The 15914-nt window shown below is 40.3% G+C and overlaps 1 protein-coding gene across 1 annotated transcript in view; it reads right to left on the reverse strand.

The window, feature by feature from the left end:
- LOC126481756 (cilia- and flagella-associated protein 36) overlaps positions 1-15914 on the reverse strand; it is a 127954-nt gene that overhangs the window by 178 nt on the left and 111862 nt on the right. Inside the window, exons 7-8 of the mRNA XM_050105710.1 lie at positions 6031-6042; positions 1-413 (exon numbers count right to left, since the gene is read on the reverse strand). The exon at positions 1-413 is cut by the window's left edge and continues 178 nt beyond it. Of these exons, the coding sequence (XP_049961667.1) occupies positions 117-413; positions 6031-6042 (309 nt within the window). The 3' untranslated portion in view covers positions 1-116. The remainder of the gene's footprint in view (positions 414-6030; positions 6043-15914) is intronic.

Raw genomic sequence — 15914 nt, forward strand, 5'->3', positions numbered from 1 at the left:
GCTGAAATCGGTATCTTCACATGTGGCTGATGATGTTTCAAAGAATTAAACTTTTACGCATTTTGAGAGAAAGGGAGCCACGTATTAGTGAGTTACGACGGCAGCCGGACGCGGCCCTACGGCGCGCCCACCACCTCGGACTTGAGCCGGCGCGCCAGCGCGCGGCGCACCTGCAAGTTGGCGCTGTCTGCGCCGCCGGCCTTGTCGGTGTCAGGCGCGCCGCTGGCGCCACCGGCGCTGGCGCCACCGGACGACAGCGCCGCCCTGGCGGCCCGCGCGGACCTTGGCCGCTCGGCGCTGCCGGCCGCGGCGGCGCGCAGCTTCTTCTCGCGCTCCTGCTTCTTGAGCAGCAGCAGCTTGTCCCGCTGCGCGCGCAGGTACTGCTGGCGGCGCGCCACCTCCTCCGCGTCCACCTCGTCCAGCGCCGGTGCAGACGGCTGCGGCGAAGGCTCCTGTGCGACATCGTGTTGCGCTTTAAGCCGGGTTCACACAGGCAACAAAAGTATCACCACTGCTAATGGCGAACTACCGTTGCTTTGTAGTTGCATGTGTGAACTCCTAGTCTTCGGTGGCGCCATTTAAGAAGCGCAACTTTTGTCACGCCACAAAAAGTTGAACGTGGTTCTACTTTGTTGCACCATTTTGCCTTCTCCACAATCGAATAACGTCATTCGATTGCTACCTCGCGGCTGGATTCAAACCTTTCTAGTGCGTATTCGTTCGCAGATGGTACTTTTGTTTGTGCGTTTGGTATTAATATGTCGAAAAAGTGGTCAACAGCGACAATTATGAGATTCTTGGAGGTGTATCAAGAACGAGAATGCCTTTGGAACCACAAAAGCGAATCATACAAAGACAGAAATTTGAGAGATGCTGCATTAATTGAAATAGTAAACAGTATGCGTGAATATGTACCTGGAACTGATGTAGCTACAACAAAAGGGGCTATGTTTTCTCATTTACCTTCAAATGAGACTTAAGGACATCGTAAATAGCATCCAGCACTTCGCACAAGAATACTGAAATAGTATTTTTCGGGACACGGTAGGTGTACTGGAGAGATGACATGGAATCACCACTCGCCAAATATCGGAGAGTTACTTGAAGTTTCACACGGGCAGGGATTGCATCTCTCATGTGTGTATGCGATCTTTGAATAGAGCTTGATACACAACTCAACAAGTACTCGAAATTCGTCTTCGACATCCGAAAACGGTTTACGAACGAATTTTTATCTTCGAATGTTAATTCTTTTATGAGCGTATTTGTTGCTCCCATATAATTTCTGCGCGATATCCACATACAGATCCATTTCGTTTCCGTTTCTTTGTTGTTAACTCTTCGCTCAGTTCTAATGCCACAATTTGCGCAACAACATTAACGCAGGCCCGAATCATTTCAGGTGAGACAGGTGACGCCATTTTGCAAACTGCGCAATTACGAAGAATTTGTGGCCTCCTGTGTGAACGGTAGCTCACAGCGCCACTTCAGAATGACTTGACTTGTGGCGATACTTTCGTTGCGTGTGTGAACCCGGCTTTAGCTCTGTTACCACGTAAGCATGCCAAAGTCATTCTTGTAACGACTAACGATAACCTCTGCAAATTAGATACTTGCCGCGCGGGATTAGCTGAGCGGTCTTAGGCGCTGCAGTCATGGACTGTGCGGCTGGTCCCGGCGGAGGTTCGAGTCCTCCCTCGGGCATGGTTGTGTGTGTGTGTTTGTCCTTAGGATAATTTAGGTTAAATAGTGTGTAAGCTTAGGGACTGATGACCTCGGCAGTTAAGTCCCATAAGATTTCACACACATTTGAAGATTTTTTTTTAATTAGATACTTATTACCACAGAATAAGGATACCCACGGGGTTAAGATGCTCAGACTTGATTCATTGGCGCCAACTTATATTGCCTAAGAACTCACGACACTATGGTATGGTGCAAGATTTGTTGTTAGCGCTCTGCAGATTTTTAATGCCCGTTAGTACAGACAGACCCAGCCCAAATGTATTGTACGCTTTGTAAACACCATTCATAGGCATCTTAACCATTTGCATTCAAGATCTGGAATGAACTTGACTTGTCTTAAGACTTTGAAGACCAAAAGGCAGCCAGCCGCGGTGGCCAAGCTGTTCCAGGTACTTCAGTGCGGAACCGCGCGACTGCTATGGTCGCAGATTCGAATCCTGCCTCGGGCATGGATGTGTGTGGTGTCCTTAGGTTAGTTAGGTTTAAGTAGTTCTAAGTTATAGGTGACTGATGACCTCAGATGTTAAGTCCCATAGTGCTCAAACCCATTTGAACCATTTTTGAACAAAAACGAAAGGGCATTTCAATTGTTTTCAACAAGTGTATCAGACTCAGATGTCTGTATTGTTTTTAAATATGGAATAAAGGGATATGCTCTGCTATTTTTAATGTTTTGTACTGTAACATATGTTTGACTCTCTATTACGCTGCCGCGGCAAATTGAATTGGCCTCCTACTATGCCAAAGAGAAAGTATCACGAATAACTTCAAAACTAAAAGCAGACACGCAGTAATTTATTCCACACTGAAATACCTTAGGGGCAAAATTCTTCAATTTATACTTTGTGATACATTATTTCATTCCTGTTCATTCTTAGGGAAACTAAAATATTAACCATCTATAATTATTATCCACGTTATAGTACTAGCAGCACGGTCTCCCATCCTTACTACATTAAATAAGCATAATAACTTTGGCTATCTGTATAATGGAATTTTGAGATATAAAAATAACCTGATGAGAATTGCTCGAAATGTACTACGCACATGACGGATTGATTGCCAGCACATTTCTCACGCTACCGAACTTGTCTAACACTCGTCTCATAAATATGTGCCCACGCAGTCACATAAATTACCCTGCAGTATTGATTGTCTGCCTTTTGCTCCTGTAAAGCGTTTAGATTTGCATCCATAACCGCAACAATTATTCATCATTGGTGCTGTTAGTAAACAAGTGCGTAAAAACAGGACAAAGACGTATAATATTAAAGTTTCGCCCTTTGCGTAAAATCCAAACAAACAGCCTTACAAGAAAGCCACGTGACAATCCCAGTTTGTCTTTGGCGACAAGGTGAACTGAAAGCCCACTGTTGTGCCAATGTTCTATGTGACTGCTTTGATGCAGCCCATCACGAATTCCTCTTCTGTTCCAACCTTTTCGACTCAGAGTAGCACTTGCACCCCACATGCTAAATTCTATGCTGGATGTATTCCAATCTCTGTCATCCCATAGAGTTTGTACCCTAGACAGCTCCCTCTAGTGCCTTGGAATTTATTCCCTGATATGTTAACACGTCTCCTACCATCTTGTCCATTCTTCTTGTCAGAGTTTTCCATATATTTCTTTCCTCGTTGATTCCTCGCAGAACGTCTTCCTTTCTTACATTATCAGTCCACATAATTTTCAACATTCTTTTGTAGCACCAAATCTCAAATGCTTCGATTCTCTTCTTTTCGAGTTTTCCCACAATCCTTGTTTCACTATCATACAATGCTGTGGCCCATACATACATTCTCAGAATATTTTTCCTAAAACTAAGGCTTATGTTCGATACTAATAGACTTGTCTTGGCCATGATTGCTCTTTTTGTGGGTGCTAGTCTGCTTTTCATGTTCTCCTTGCTCCGTCTATCATGAGTTATTTTGCTCCTAGGAAGCAGATTTCCTTAACTTCTTCTACTTGTTCATCCCCAATTTCGATGTTAATTTTCTTGCTAGTCCCATTTCTGCAATTTCTCATTACCTTTCTCGTTTTTTAATTTACTCTTAATCCATATTCTGTATTCATTCTGTTGTTCATTCCATTCTATGCATCCTGCAGTTCTCCGTCATTGCTCCTTCGACGAACACATTTAACAGCAAGGGCGAAAGACTACATCTCGGTCTTACATTCATTTCAATCCGAGCACTTCGTTTTTGACCTTCCAATCTTTCTAGTCCCTCGTAGATCTTTCTCTATAATTTACCCCAATTTTTCTCAGAATTTCGAACACCTTTCACCTTTTTATGATCTCGAACGCTGTTTCAAGGTCGACAATTTCTATGGGCGTGTCTTGATTTTTCTTCGGTCTTGCTTCCAGTATCAACCACACCGTCAGAACTGCCTCACTGGTGCCCTTACCTTTCCTCTAACAGATCCTCAATTTCCTTTTCTATTCTTCTGTGTATTATTCTTGTCAGCAACAACTTGGATTCATGAGCTTTAAGCTGAATATGTTATAATTCCCGCACTTGTCCCCTCTTGCTGTTTTCAGAATTGTGTGGATGATGTTTTTCTGAAAGTCTGATGGTATATCGCCGGTTTCATACATTCTACACACCATGATCAATAGTCGTTTTGTTGCCATTTTCCCTAGTGAGTTTATAAATATGAATGCGGATTTCGCAGCTGTGATTCATATTATGTAAACTAAAGGTGGATGGAGAGGAAAGAAACGTAAGTGAAGGACGGCATCTGCTTCAGCGCTTCGTGTGAAATCATCGGCGACGAGTAAAAAGTGTGTGCCGAACCAGGATCCGAACATGCGATCTTCTGTTTACTAGGTAGCTGCGTTAAACACTGCACCATCTAGATAAAATCTTTATTGTAATTGCGCGTACTCTCTCTGCTGGCCTCCCGGCCGATTTCAGTGCTAGGTGGGAATGTTCGCCGGCTGGTCCGCGTAATTACGCTAAATACTGTGTCCGGCTGGCGCAGTGGTTAACTCAAATGCGTAATAAGCAGGAGAGCCTGGGTTCGAATCCCCGTCCAGCTTCACATTTTCACTTGTCACTGCTAATTCCACATAAAGTCCTGCAGCAACTGATTTCAATAATTCCTCCCCCATCCACCTTCAATTCATATAAGATTTTAGAAACGCTGATGGAATGTTACCTTTCACTTCTGCCTTATTTGATCTTCCAAAGCTCTTTTGGATTCTGACTCTAATAGTGGTTCCCTTATCCCTTACTTGTTGACTCCTGTCATCAGAGAAGTCCTCCCCCTCATACGGGCCTTCAGTGTACTCTTTCCCTCTATTCCCTCTCTCCTCTGAATTTAACAGTTGAATTCCCAGTGCACTCTTAGTGTTACAAACATCGCTTTTAATTTTACAGAACGTTGTTTTAACTTTTACATATTTTGAGTCAGTCCTTCCGACAATCATTTATTTTTCGATTTCTTCACATTTTGCATGTAGCCATTTCGTCTTAGCTTCCCTACACTTCCCACTTATTTCATTCCTGAGTGACTTGTATTTCGTCGATCAACTCAATCATTTCTTCCGTTATACATGGTTTCTTCGCAGTTACCTTCCTTGTACCAATGTTCTTCTTTCCAAGTTCTGTGACTGCCCTTTTTATAAATGTCCGTTCCTCTTCAACTGAACTGCCTATTGAGTTACTCATTATCTATAGCCTTACAGAACTTGAAGTGTATCTCTTCGTTACTTAGTTCCTCCGTATCCCGTTTCTTTGCACACTGATTCTTCCGATTAGTCTCTTAAACTATGGCCTACTCTTCATCACTACCAGATTATGATCTGAGTTCATCTCTGCTCCTGGGTACGCCCTACAAACCTATGATTTCGAAATCCCTGACTGACCATGATGTAATCTAACTGGAATCTCCCTGTATCTCCTGGCTGTTTCCAGGTACGCCTCTTCCTCTTATGATTCTTGAACAAAGTATTCGCTTTACTACCTGATACTCGTATTTATTTTTTCAGAATTCAATTAATCTTTCTCCTCTCTCATTCCTACTACCAAGTACGTATTCCCCGTAACCCTTGCTTCTGTTTCTTCCCCTCCCACCACATTCTAGTCCCCCATGACTATTAGATTTTCATTTCCCTTTACTTAATGACTTACCCGTTCAATATGATTTTATACTTTCTCCATCTCTTCATATTCTGTTTGCGACGTCAGCATGAATACCTGAACTATTGTTCCCAGCGTTGATCTGGTGTCGAATTTGATGAGAACAACCCTGTCACTGAACTGTTCACATTAACTCACTCTTGCTCTATCTTCCTGTTCATAACGAATCCTACTGTTGTTATACAATTTTCGGCAGCTGTTGATATACCCTACATTCGCCTGACAGAAATCATTGACCTCTTTCCATTTCAATTCACTGATCCACACTACATCTAAATTGAGCCTTACCATATCCCTTTTCGGATTTTCGAACTTTTCTACGAAGTTCAAAGTTCCGACATTCCGTGCCCAGGATAGTAGAATTTTGCCCTCCTGCTGACTATTCCATCCTTTTCTTTTCTCACGGCCCAACCCACCTTCGTAATCTCCTCCTGCAGATTCGAATGGGGGAGTAATCTAGAATCTTTTTGTTAATGGAGACATCATTGTGAAATGTTTTCATTTGCAGACCACACGTCCTGTGGATGCACCATAAGCGTCTCTAGTGCAATGGTCTCCATACCATTTGCATCCTCAAGCTGTTGATCATTGCTGATTCATGCTCCTCTTAGAGGCAGTTTTCCACCCCCAGGAGCAATAGAGTGGCCTGAACCTCCGTATATTCCTCCACGCTCTTTGACAAGGCCGTTGGCAGAACGATGGTGACTTCTTATGCCCAAATTCCTTGGCCTACATTGCTGATGATTTTTATTCAAAACTACCTCACAAACCCGGCATTGCCCGGGTATTCACATTGCTTATTTTGTATTAGAAATGGAAACAGAAAATCACTGTTTGTAGTGTAGTATCGAAAAAAACTTATGTCGGTATATTAGTGAAAACACCTTTCAAATTATGGAACAGTTGTGCAAAAAGTATGCACAACGCACAAATGCATAAGTACGGCTGCTTCGCCTGTCTACAGCGTGATTTTGTAAACATCTCTATGGCAACGCCCCCACATAGCTCTATTGATGGCTATTGTTTCCGCTTCGGGTTGAAAGCTGTAAAACGCGCTGCCAGGTGTCAGGGATTTCCTTAAGTTTGCTCGTCTGTAGGAGTGTCTTAGTAGTACAGAATAAATGTATTAAAACTTCATTCATGATATGGTGCTTTTTCACGCATGTCAGTGTTTATGATGTCATATCTCTTGAATCATGTGTCGTACAGTCGTACATTTGCGTAGGTAGCATATGTGGATACTGTCTGCGAAATACGTTATGAACAGAGTTAGTAGCAAAGAAGAAACAAATTTAAACTTCAGACATGATGCGGCTTTTTATCTCAGTGTTTATGACGTCATGCGCACTGAACTTCACGTTGTACAATGAAATAATGTTAGAGGTACATTCTTTGTCATATGTGGATACTGTCTGTGAAATTTATTGCGAATGGCATTAATAACAAAGAAGTAATAAATTTAAACACAATACGTGATTCGACAGTTTTTCACGCATCTTATTGTTTTTGAAATCGCATCTGCTGAATTATGAAACGAAGATGATTCTTATCACGACAGCAATTGTCGCCTGACAGTAAAGGTTATGCGTGCCAAGTTTGGTTGAAGTCGGTCTAGTTACGGTCAAGTGATTTAGGAGGAGTTGTGGGACATACATATACACACGCACACACACATACGTTTTATAACGTGTGTGTGTATGCATTTAAACAGTGGTGAAGTTCGAACGCAGGACCCAGGTGATTTTGATCAGTAGACCACAGGTGCAGTTTTCCCCCTTTAACCCGTCCTCACGCTCGCCAATATTCTGCCTCATCGGCCTGGCTTCGGTGCCTTTAATATTCTTCTATTGAACCGTCAAATAACAGCATAAATTCTTCAATCTTAAATTAAAATAGAAACTAAATAAATCCTCTTTTATTAATAAAGTGTCCAATATCCTAATAACGGAATAAATCAAACATTTCTTGGAAAAATCTTTCTTTTTCCCTTTTTTAATGTTGTGGCTTCTGCCGGAATTACAGTTGTCCTATGGCACCGATGGATGAAGTAGTGAAGGCAGCAGAGGATCAAGTAGGTAAAAAGACGAGGGCTAGTAGAAATCCTCGGGTAACAGAAGAAATATTGAATTTAATTGATGAAAGGAGAAAATTTAAAAACGCAGTAAATGAAGCAGGCAAGCAAAAGCACTACAAACGTCTCAAAAATGAGATCGACAGGAAGTGCAAAATGGCTAAGCAGGGATGGCTAGAGGACAAATGTATGGATGTAGAGGCTTATCTCACTAGGGGTAAGATAGATACTGGCTACAAGAAAATTAAGGAGACCTTTGGAGAAAAGAGAGCCACTTGTAAAAATATCAAGAGCTCAGATGGAAACCCAGTTCTAAGCCAAGAAGGGAAAGCAGAAAGGTGGAAGGAGTATATAGAGGGTCTATACAAGGGCGATGTACTTGAGGACAATATTATGGAAATGGAAGAGGATGTAGATGAAGATGAAATGGTAGATACGATACTGCGTGAAGACTTCGACAGAGCACTGAAAGACCTGAGTAGAAACAAGGTCCCGGGAGTAGACAACATTCCACTGGAACTACTGACGGCCTTGGGAGAGCCAGTCCTGACAAAACTCTACCATCTGGTGAGCAAGATGTACGAGACTGGCGAAATACCATCAAACTTCAAGAAGAATATAATAATTCCAATCCCAAAGAAAGCAGGTGTTGACAGATGTGAAAATTACCGAACTATCAGTTTCATAAATCACAGCTGCAAAATACTAAGGCGAATTCTTTACAGACGAATGCAAAAACTGGTAGAAGCCGACCTCGGGGATAATCAGTTTGGATTCCGCAGAAATGTTGGAACACGTGAGGCAATACTGACCCTACGACTTAGCTTAGAAAATAGATTAAGGAAGGGAAAACCTACATTTCTAGCATTTGTAGACTTAGAGAAAGTTTTTGACAATGTTGACTGGAATACTCTCTTTCAAACTCTAAAGGTGGCAGGGGTAAAATACAGGGAGCGAAAGGCTATTTCCAATTTGTACAGAAACCAGATGGCAGTTATAAGAGTCGAGGGACATGAAAGGGAAGCAGCGGTTGGGAAGGGAGTGAGACAGGGTTGTAGCCTGTCCCCGATGTTATTCAATCTGTATATTGAGCAAGCAGTAAAGGAAACAAAAGAAAAATTCGGAGTAGGTATTAGAATCCATGGAGAAGAAATAAAAACTTTGAGGTTCGCCGATGACATTGTAATTCTGTCAGAGACAGCAAAGGACTTGGAAGAGCAGTTGAACGGAATGTACAGTGTCTTGAAAGGAGAATATAATATGAAAATCAACAAAAGCAAAACGAGGATAATGGAATGTAGTCGAATTAAGTGGGGTGATGCTGAGGGAATTAGATTAGGAAATGAGACACTTAACGTAGTAAACGAGTTTTGCTATTTGGGGAGCAAAATAACTGATGATGGTCGAAGTAGAGAGGATATAAAATGTAGACTGGCAATGGCAAGGAAAGCGTTTCTGAAGAAGAGAAATTTGTTAACATCGAGTAAAGATTTAAGTGTCAGGAAGTCGTTTCTGAAAGTATTTATATAGAGTGTAGCCATGTATGGAAGTGAAACATGGACAATAAATAGTTTAGACAAGAAGAGAATAGAAGCTTTCGAAATGTGGTGCTACAGAAGAATGCTGAATATTAGATGGGTAGATCACATAACTAATGAGGAGGTATTGAATAGAATTGGGGAGAAGAGGAGTTTGTGGAACAACTTGACAAGAAGGGACCGGTTGGTAGGACATGTTCTGAGGCATCAAGGGATCACAAATTTAGCATTGTAGAGCTGCGGGGAGGGTAAAAATCGTACAGGGAGACCAAGAGATGAATACACTAAGCAGATTGAGAAGGATGTAGGTTGCAGTAAGTACAAGGAAATGAAGAAGCTTGCACAGGATAGAGTAGCATGGACAGCTGCATCAAACCAGTCTCAGGACTGAAGACAACAACAACAACATGGCACCGAAACTTAACAACAAAACCAATTCTTTTGCCAAATTAATTATGATGATGCAAACTTCGTAGCAACTCTATTAACTAAAGTGGCCAACCAAAAATTACTTCTTCTTCTTCTTTACGATAAGGTGTAAAGTAAAAAAATTTGAAACAAAACTTTATATTTTGGACTCCTTGAAGGACTATGGTTCTCTTCCCCCATGGACCTTGGACCTTGGACCATGAACCATGGACCTTGCCGTTGGTGGGGAGGCTTGCATGCTTCAGTGATACAGATAGCCATACCGTAGGTGGAACCACAACAGAGGGGTATCTGTTGAGAGGCCAGACAAACGTGTGGTTCCTGAAGAGGGGCAGCGGCCTTTTCAGTAGTTGCAGGGGCAACAGTCTGAATGATTGACTGATCTGGTCTTGTAACATTAACCAAAACGGCCTTGCTATGCTGGTACTGCGAACGTCTGAAAGCATGGGGAAACTATAGCCGTAATGTTTCTCGGGGGCATGCAGCTTTACTGTATGGTTAAATGATGATGACGTCCTGTTGGGTAAAATATTCCGGCGGTAAAATAGTCCCCCATTCGCATCTCCGGGCTGGAACTACTGAGAAGGACGTTGTCATCAGGGAAAGAAAACTGGCGTTCTACAGGTCGAGCATGGACTGTCAGATCCCTTAATCGGGCAGATAGGTTAGAAAATTTAAACAGGGAAATGGATAGGTTAAAGTTAGATATAGTGGGAGTTAGTGAAGTTCGGTAGCAGGAGGAACAATACTTCTGGTCAGGTGAGTACAGGGTTATAAATACAAAATCAAATAGGGGCAATGCAAGAGTAGGTTTAATAATGAATAAAAAAATAGGAGTGCAGTTAAGCTACTACTAATAGCATCGTGAACGCATTATTCTGGCCAAGATGGATACGAATCCCACGCCTACCAAAGTAGTACATGTTTATATGCACAACTAGCTCCGCAGATGACGAAGAGATTGATGTAATATATGATGAGATAAAAGAAATTATTCAGATAGTGAAGGGAGACGAAAATTTAACAGTCATGGGTGACTGGAATTCGACAGTGGGAACAGGAAGAGAAGGAAACGCAGTAGGTGAATATGGAATGGGGGTAAGGAATGAAAAAGGAAGCCGCCTGGTAGAATTTTGCCCAGAGCGTAACTTAATCATAGCTAACCCTTGGTTCAAGAATCATGAAAGAAGGTTGTATACATGAAAGAAACCTGGAGATACTGGAAGGTTTCAGATATGTTATATAATGGTAAGACAGAGATTTATTAACCAAGTTTTAATTTGTAAGACATTTTCAGGGGCAGATGTGGACTCTGACCACAATCTGTTGGTTATGAAGTGTAGATTAAAACTGAAGAAACTGCAAAAAGGTGGGAATTTAAGGAGATGGGACCTGGATAAACTGACTAAACCAGAGGTTCTAGAGTGTTTCAGGGAGAGCATTAGGGAACGATTGACAAGAATGGGGGAAAGAAATACAGTAGAAGAAGAATGGGTAGCTTTGAAAGATGAAATAGTAAAGGCAGCTGAGGATAAAGTAGGTAAAAAGACGAGGGCTAATAGAAATCCTTGGGTAACAGAAGAGATATTGAATTTAATTAATGAAAGGAGAAAATACAAATATGCAGTAAATGAAGCAGGCAAAAAGGAATACAAACATCTCAAAAATGAGATTGACAGATAATGCAAAATGGCTAAGCAGGAATGGCTAGAGGACAAATGTAAGAATGTAGAGGCGTATATCACTAGGGGTAAGATAGATACTGCCTACAGGAAAATTAAGAGACCTTTGGAGAAAAGAGAACCACTTGCATGAATATCAAGAGCTCAGATGGAAACGCAGTTCTAAGCAAAGAAGGGAAAGCAGAAAGGTGGAAGGAGTATATAGAGGGTCTATACAAGGGCGATGTACTTGAGGACAATATTATGGAAATGGAAGAGGATGTGGATGAAGATGAAATGGAGATATGATACTGCGAGAAGAGTTTGACAGAGCACTGAAAGACCTAAGTCGAAACAAGGCCCCAGGAGTAGACAACATGCCATTAGAACTACTGATAACCTTGGGAGAGCCAGCTCTGACAAAACTCTACCATCTGGTGAGCATGATGTATGAGACAGGCGAAATACCCTCAGACTTCAAGAAGAATATAACAATTCCAATCCCAAAGAAAGCAAGTGTTGACAGGTGTGTAAATTACCAAACTATCATTTTCATGTCATGGCTGCAAAATACTAACACGAATTCTTTACAGACGAATGGAAAAATTTCCTATTTTTCGACAGATTTAAAGATTCTTCTACCTCTGCATGTGAAACAATTACTTCATCATTTGCTCGCATACTGATATTGGATCTCTCTTAGCTTGCTGGTGACTTTTTACCTTTATACAACTTTGCTAAGTATTTAACCCATGATTCCTAATTTACATCGTTCACTTTCAAAATTTCGTATAACTAACTCTTTCCTCTGCTGTAATCTCATTCGCCAAATTTGTTTCTGCAACCCACAGAAGTTATGATCTAAATTTTTAGAAAAGGTTTCCCAGTGTTCCTGTTTAAAACGATTCACTAGCGATTTTGTCTCATTACGAGTTTTTTTTTTTTTAATCTTCATAAGACTCTTATGTTTTGTGTGTTTCATATTACAAGTAGTTACACCTCTTTTTTTTACAAATTTCTTTAACATTTTAGCAAAATCATGGTGTTCCGTTTGTTTTCCTCTCTTTCCTTCTATTACTTGTACCCACGGCTTCTTGAGCTGCTGCATCAGTACTTTCTTTAATTTTCTCCCAGGCTGATCTACATTATCCTCTCCTTAACGGGTTCTCTTTTATTTTCTCTGACAATCGCTTCTGGCATAAAATTTTCGTAAATTCATTCCATAATGACTCAATATTAAATTTTTCTTTTTACAAGGATGGTGCTTTAGCAATTTTGTGCCTTCAAACATGCAATCAGATTTTTGCCAAGAGCTGCCTGTGATGACTCTGTACGTTGGCAGAGTTTTAAGTCCTAAAATCTAGCACTGGCTGAGGATGGATATTCCTGTTTGTAAAAATGTAATCTATTGTAGTTTCATGACATCTTGTGTTCCGAAAAGTGTATTTATACTGTTCTTTGTGGTCATAGAAGGAATTATTTATTCCATTTTTAAGTAGTTTTATTTTTGAGACGAGTAAGAAATTATCTGAAGAGGCATGTGGTCCTCTGAAGACCCTTATGTCTTGCACTAAAGACCAGGTCTTATTATTTGAAATTATGTAGTCTATAATTGTGGGAGAGCCTCTAATTGGCCAGTTATATTTGTGCATCTGTTTATGCCTGAAGACTGTGTTTGTTATACTTACCTCATTATTCAATCAGATCGCCTTCTACCTATATCCATTATTATATTACGTTTTCCCCTCCTGAATCAACGATATTAACTACATGGGTGTTACCCACCCTTGTATTTAAATCTCCTGCTATTATCAAGCAATCTTTCTGTTTATGTTAAATAGGGTTCTTTGCAAGGTATCATAGAACTCTTCAGAGTTAATCATCCCATCCTTCTACTGGGAAGTACAATTACCGATGGATAACCTGTTGATGCCATTATTCTGACCACAATTCACTGATGACGGTGTGATAGTGTACTTTGTTAAAGTCTTCTGCCATAGAGCAGCAACTTCAGCATGGAGCCTTTCCTTTTGAGGAATTCCGCTGTAAATAATGTCATACCCATTTACTGTTGTGGAACCTCTCGATTTCATTTTGATTTCGGCCATGTCAATATTTTGTAAATTTAGTTCATTTTTTAGTTCTAGTTCTTTATCTTTGAGATTGCGGAGATTCCAAGTAGCCAGTTTCAATACACTGTCTATTCCAAGTCCCGACATTAAATTCTATTGACACAGGTCCATATACGTTTGACCAGATGGTGTATTTTAACCGTGAGCTTATTAGTGAATATGAGTGATTTTTTATTCCATTAGTGCTGGGTATCCTAACAGTTACAGTAGGTAATTTGGCGGCATTTCTTTGTCCCCTTTCATGTGAAGCTATACCTCTCCACAAGAAAGTGGACAAAGAAATGCCATCAAATTACCGACCAATCTCACTTTTGCCAGCTTTTTCAAAAATCTTTGAAAATATTGTGTTCAAGGGGCTACTTAAGCACCTTAGTGGAAATAACATACTGTCAAATTCACAGTTTGGGTTTCTTAAGGGTTCTGATATTGAGAAAGCTATTTACACTTACAGCAAAAATGTCCTTAATTCATTGGACAACAAATTAAAGGCAACTGGCATATTCTGTGATCTGTCAAAGGCGTTTGATTGTGTGAATCACAAAAAATGGTTCAAATGGCTCTGAGCACTATGCGACTTAACTTCTGAGGTCATCAGTCGCCTAGAACTTAGAACCAATTAAATCTAACTAACCTAAGGACATTACACACATCCATGCCCAAGGCAGGATTCGAACCTGCGACCGGAGCGGTCGCTCGGTTCCAGACTGTAGCGCCTAGAACCGCACGGCCACTCCAGCCGGCTGTGTGAATCACAGCATTCTTTTAAGTAAATTAAAATATTATGGCATCACTGGTATTGCTCCAAACTGGTATCAGTCATATCTTACTAACAGAAAACAAAGAGTGTCATTACATAACACTTCAACAGCAGACAATCAGACATCATCTGACTGGGAAGAAATTACATGTGGTGTTCCCCAAGGTTCCATACTAGGTCCACTACTGTTTCTTGTGTATATTAATGACCTGTCAGCTGTTACATTAGCAGATGCCAAGTTTGTCTTATTTGCAGATGATACAAACATTGCAATAAATAGTAAATCAAATATAAATTTAGAAAGGGCAGCTAATCAAATTTTTACTGATATTAATAAGTGGTTTATAGCCAATTCAATGTCATTAAACTTTGAAAAGACCCACTATATGCAGTTCAGAACTTCCAAGAGATTTCCTTCTGGTGTGTGTATAAAATATGATGACACGGAAATAGGAGAAGTTGAGAGTGTAACGTTCTTGGGATTACAACTTGATAATAAATTCAGTTGGGAGCAACATACTAACGAACTGCTAAAGCGCCTAAACAAGTCTGTGTTTGCAATGCGAATGATGTCAGACATAGAAGATATAAATATAAAAAAACTGGCATATTTTCCTTGTTTTCATTCCATTATGTCATATGGTATTATATTTTGGGGTAACTCCACAAACAGAGAAAAAAATTTTAGAGTACAGAAGCGTATAATAAGAGAAATGAGTTGTGTAAATCCAGCAACATTATGTCGAAACCTATTCAAAGAATTGGGCATATTAACCACAGCTTCTCGGTATATTTATTCCTTAATGAAGTTTGTTGTAAATAATACATGTCTTTTTCCAACTAACTGCTTAGTACACAGTATCAATAGTAGGAATAAGAACAATAAACATAAAGATTTAAAATCACTTACTCTTGCCCAGAAAGGAGCCCAGTACTCAGCAACGCATATTTTCAATAAGCTATCAGCAACCATTAAGAGTTTAGTTTCAGACAAGGCACAATTTAAATATAATTTAAAAGAATTTTTGGTTGCCAACTCCTTCTATTCCATCCATGAGTTTCTGTACAAGTGCAGTAGACCATTTTAATGAAAATTTATTATACTTTAATTTTTGACAATACTTGGTTGTAACAGCCAAGTAACTACCTACTGTGTGAATGATGGATGTATGGAAGGCAGATGTAAGTCTTAAGTCTGCAAATAGTGGAAGTTTAATTTTAAATCTTGTACATAATCTGACTGTTCTTAACTGAGGGTTGCTGAAATGAATAATTTACCTTAATTTTTGACAATACTTGGCTGTAATAGCCAAGAAACTAGCAAACGTCTGAATGATGGATTTAATGAAAGCAGATGTAAGTATTAAACCTGTAAATATTAGAAGTTTAAATACAATTCATGTACATAATTTTACTGGTTATTGACTGAGAAAAGAGAAC

Source organism: Schistocerca serialis, chromosome 5 (assembly GCF_023864345.2).
Source record: "Schistocerca serialis cubense isolate TAMUIC-IGC-003099 chromosome 5, iqSchSeri2.2, whole genome shotgun sequence".
In the NCBI taxonomy this organism is placed as follows: Eukaryota; Metazoa; Arthropoda; class Insecta; order Orthoptera; family Acrididae; genus Schistocerca; species Schistocerca serialis.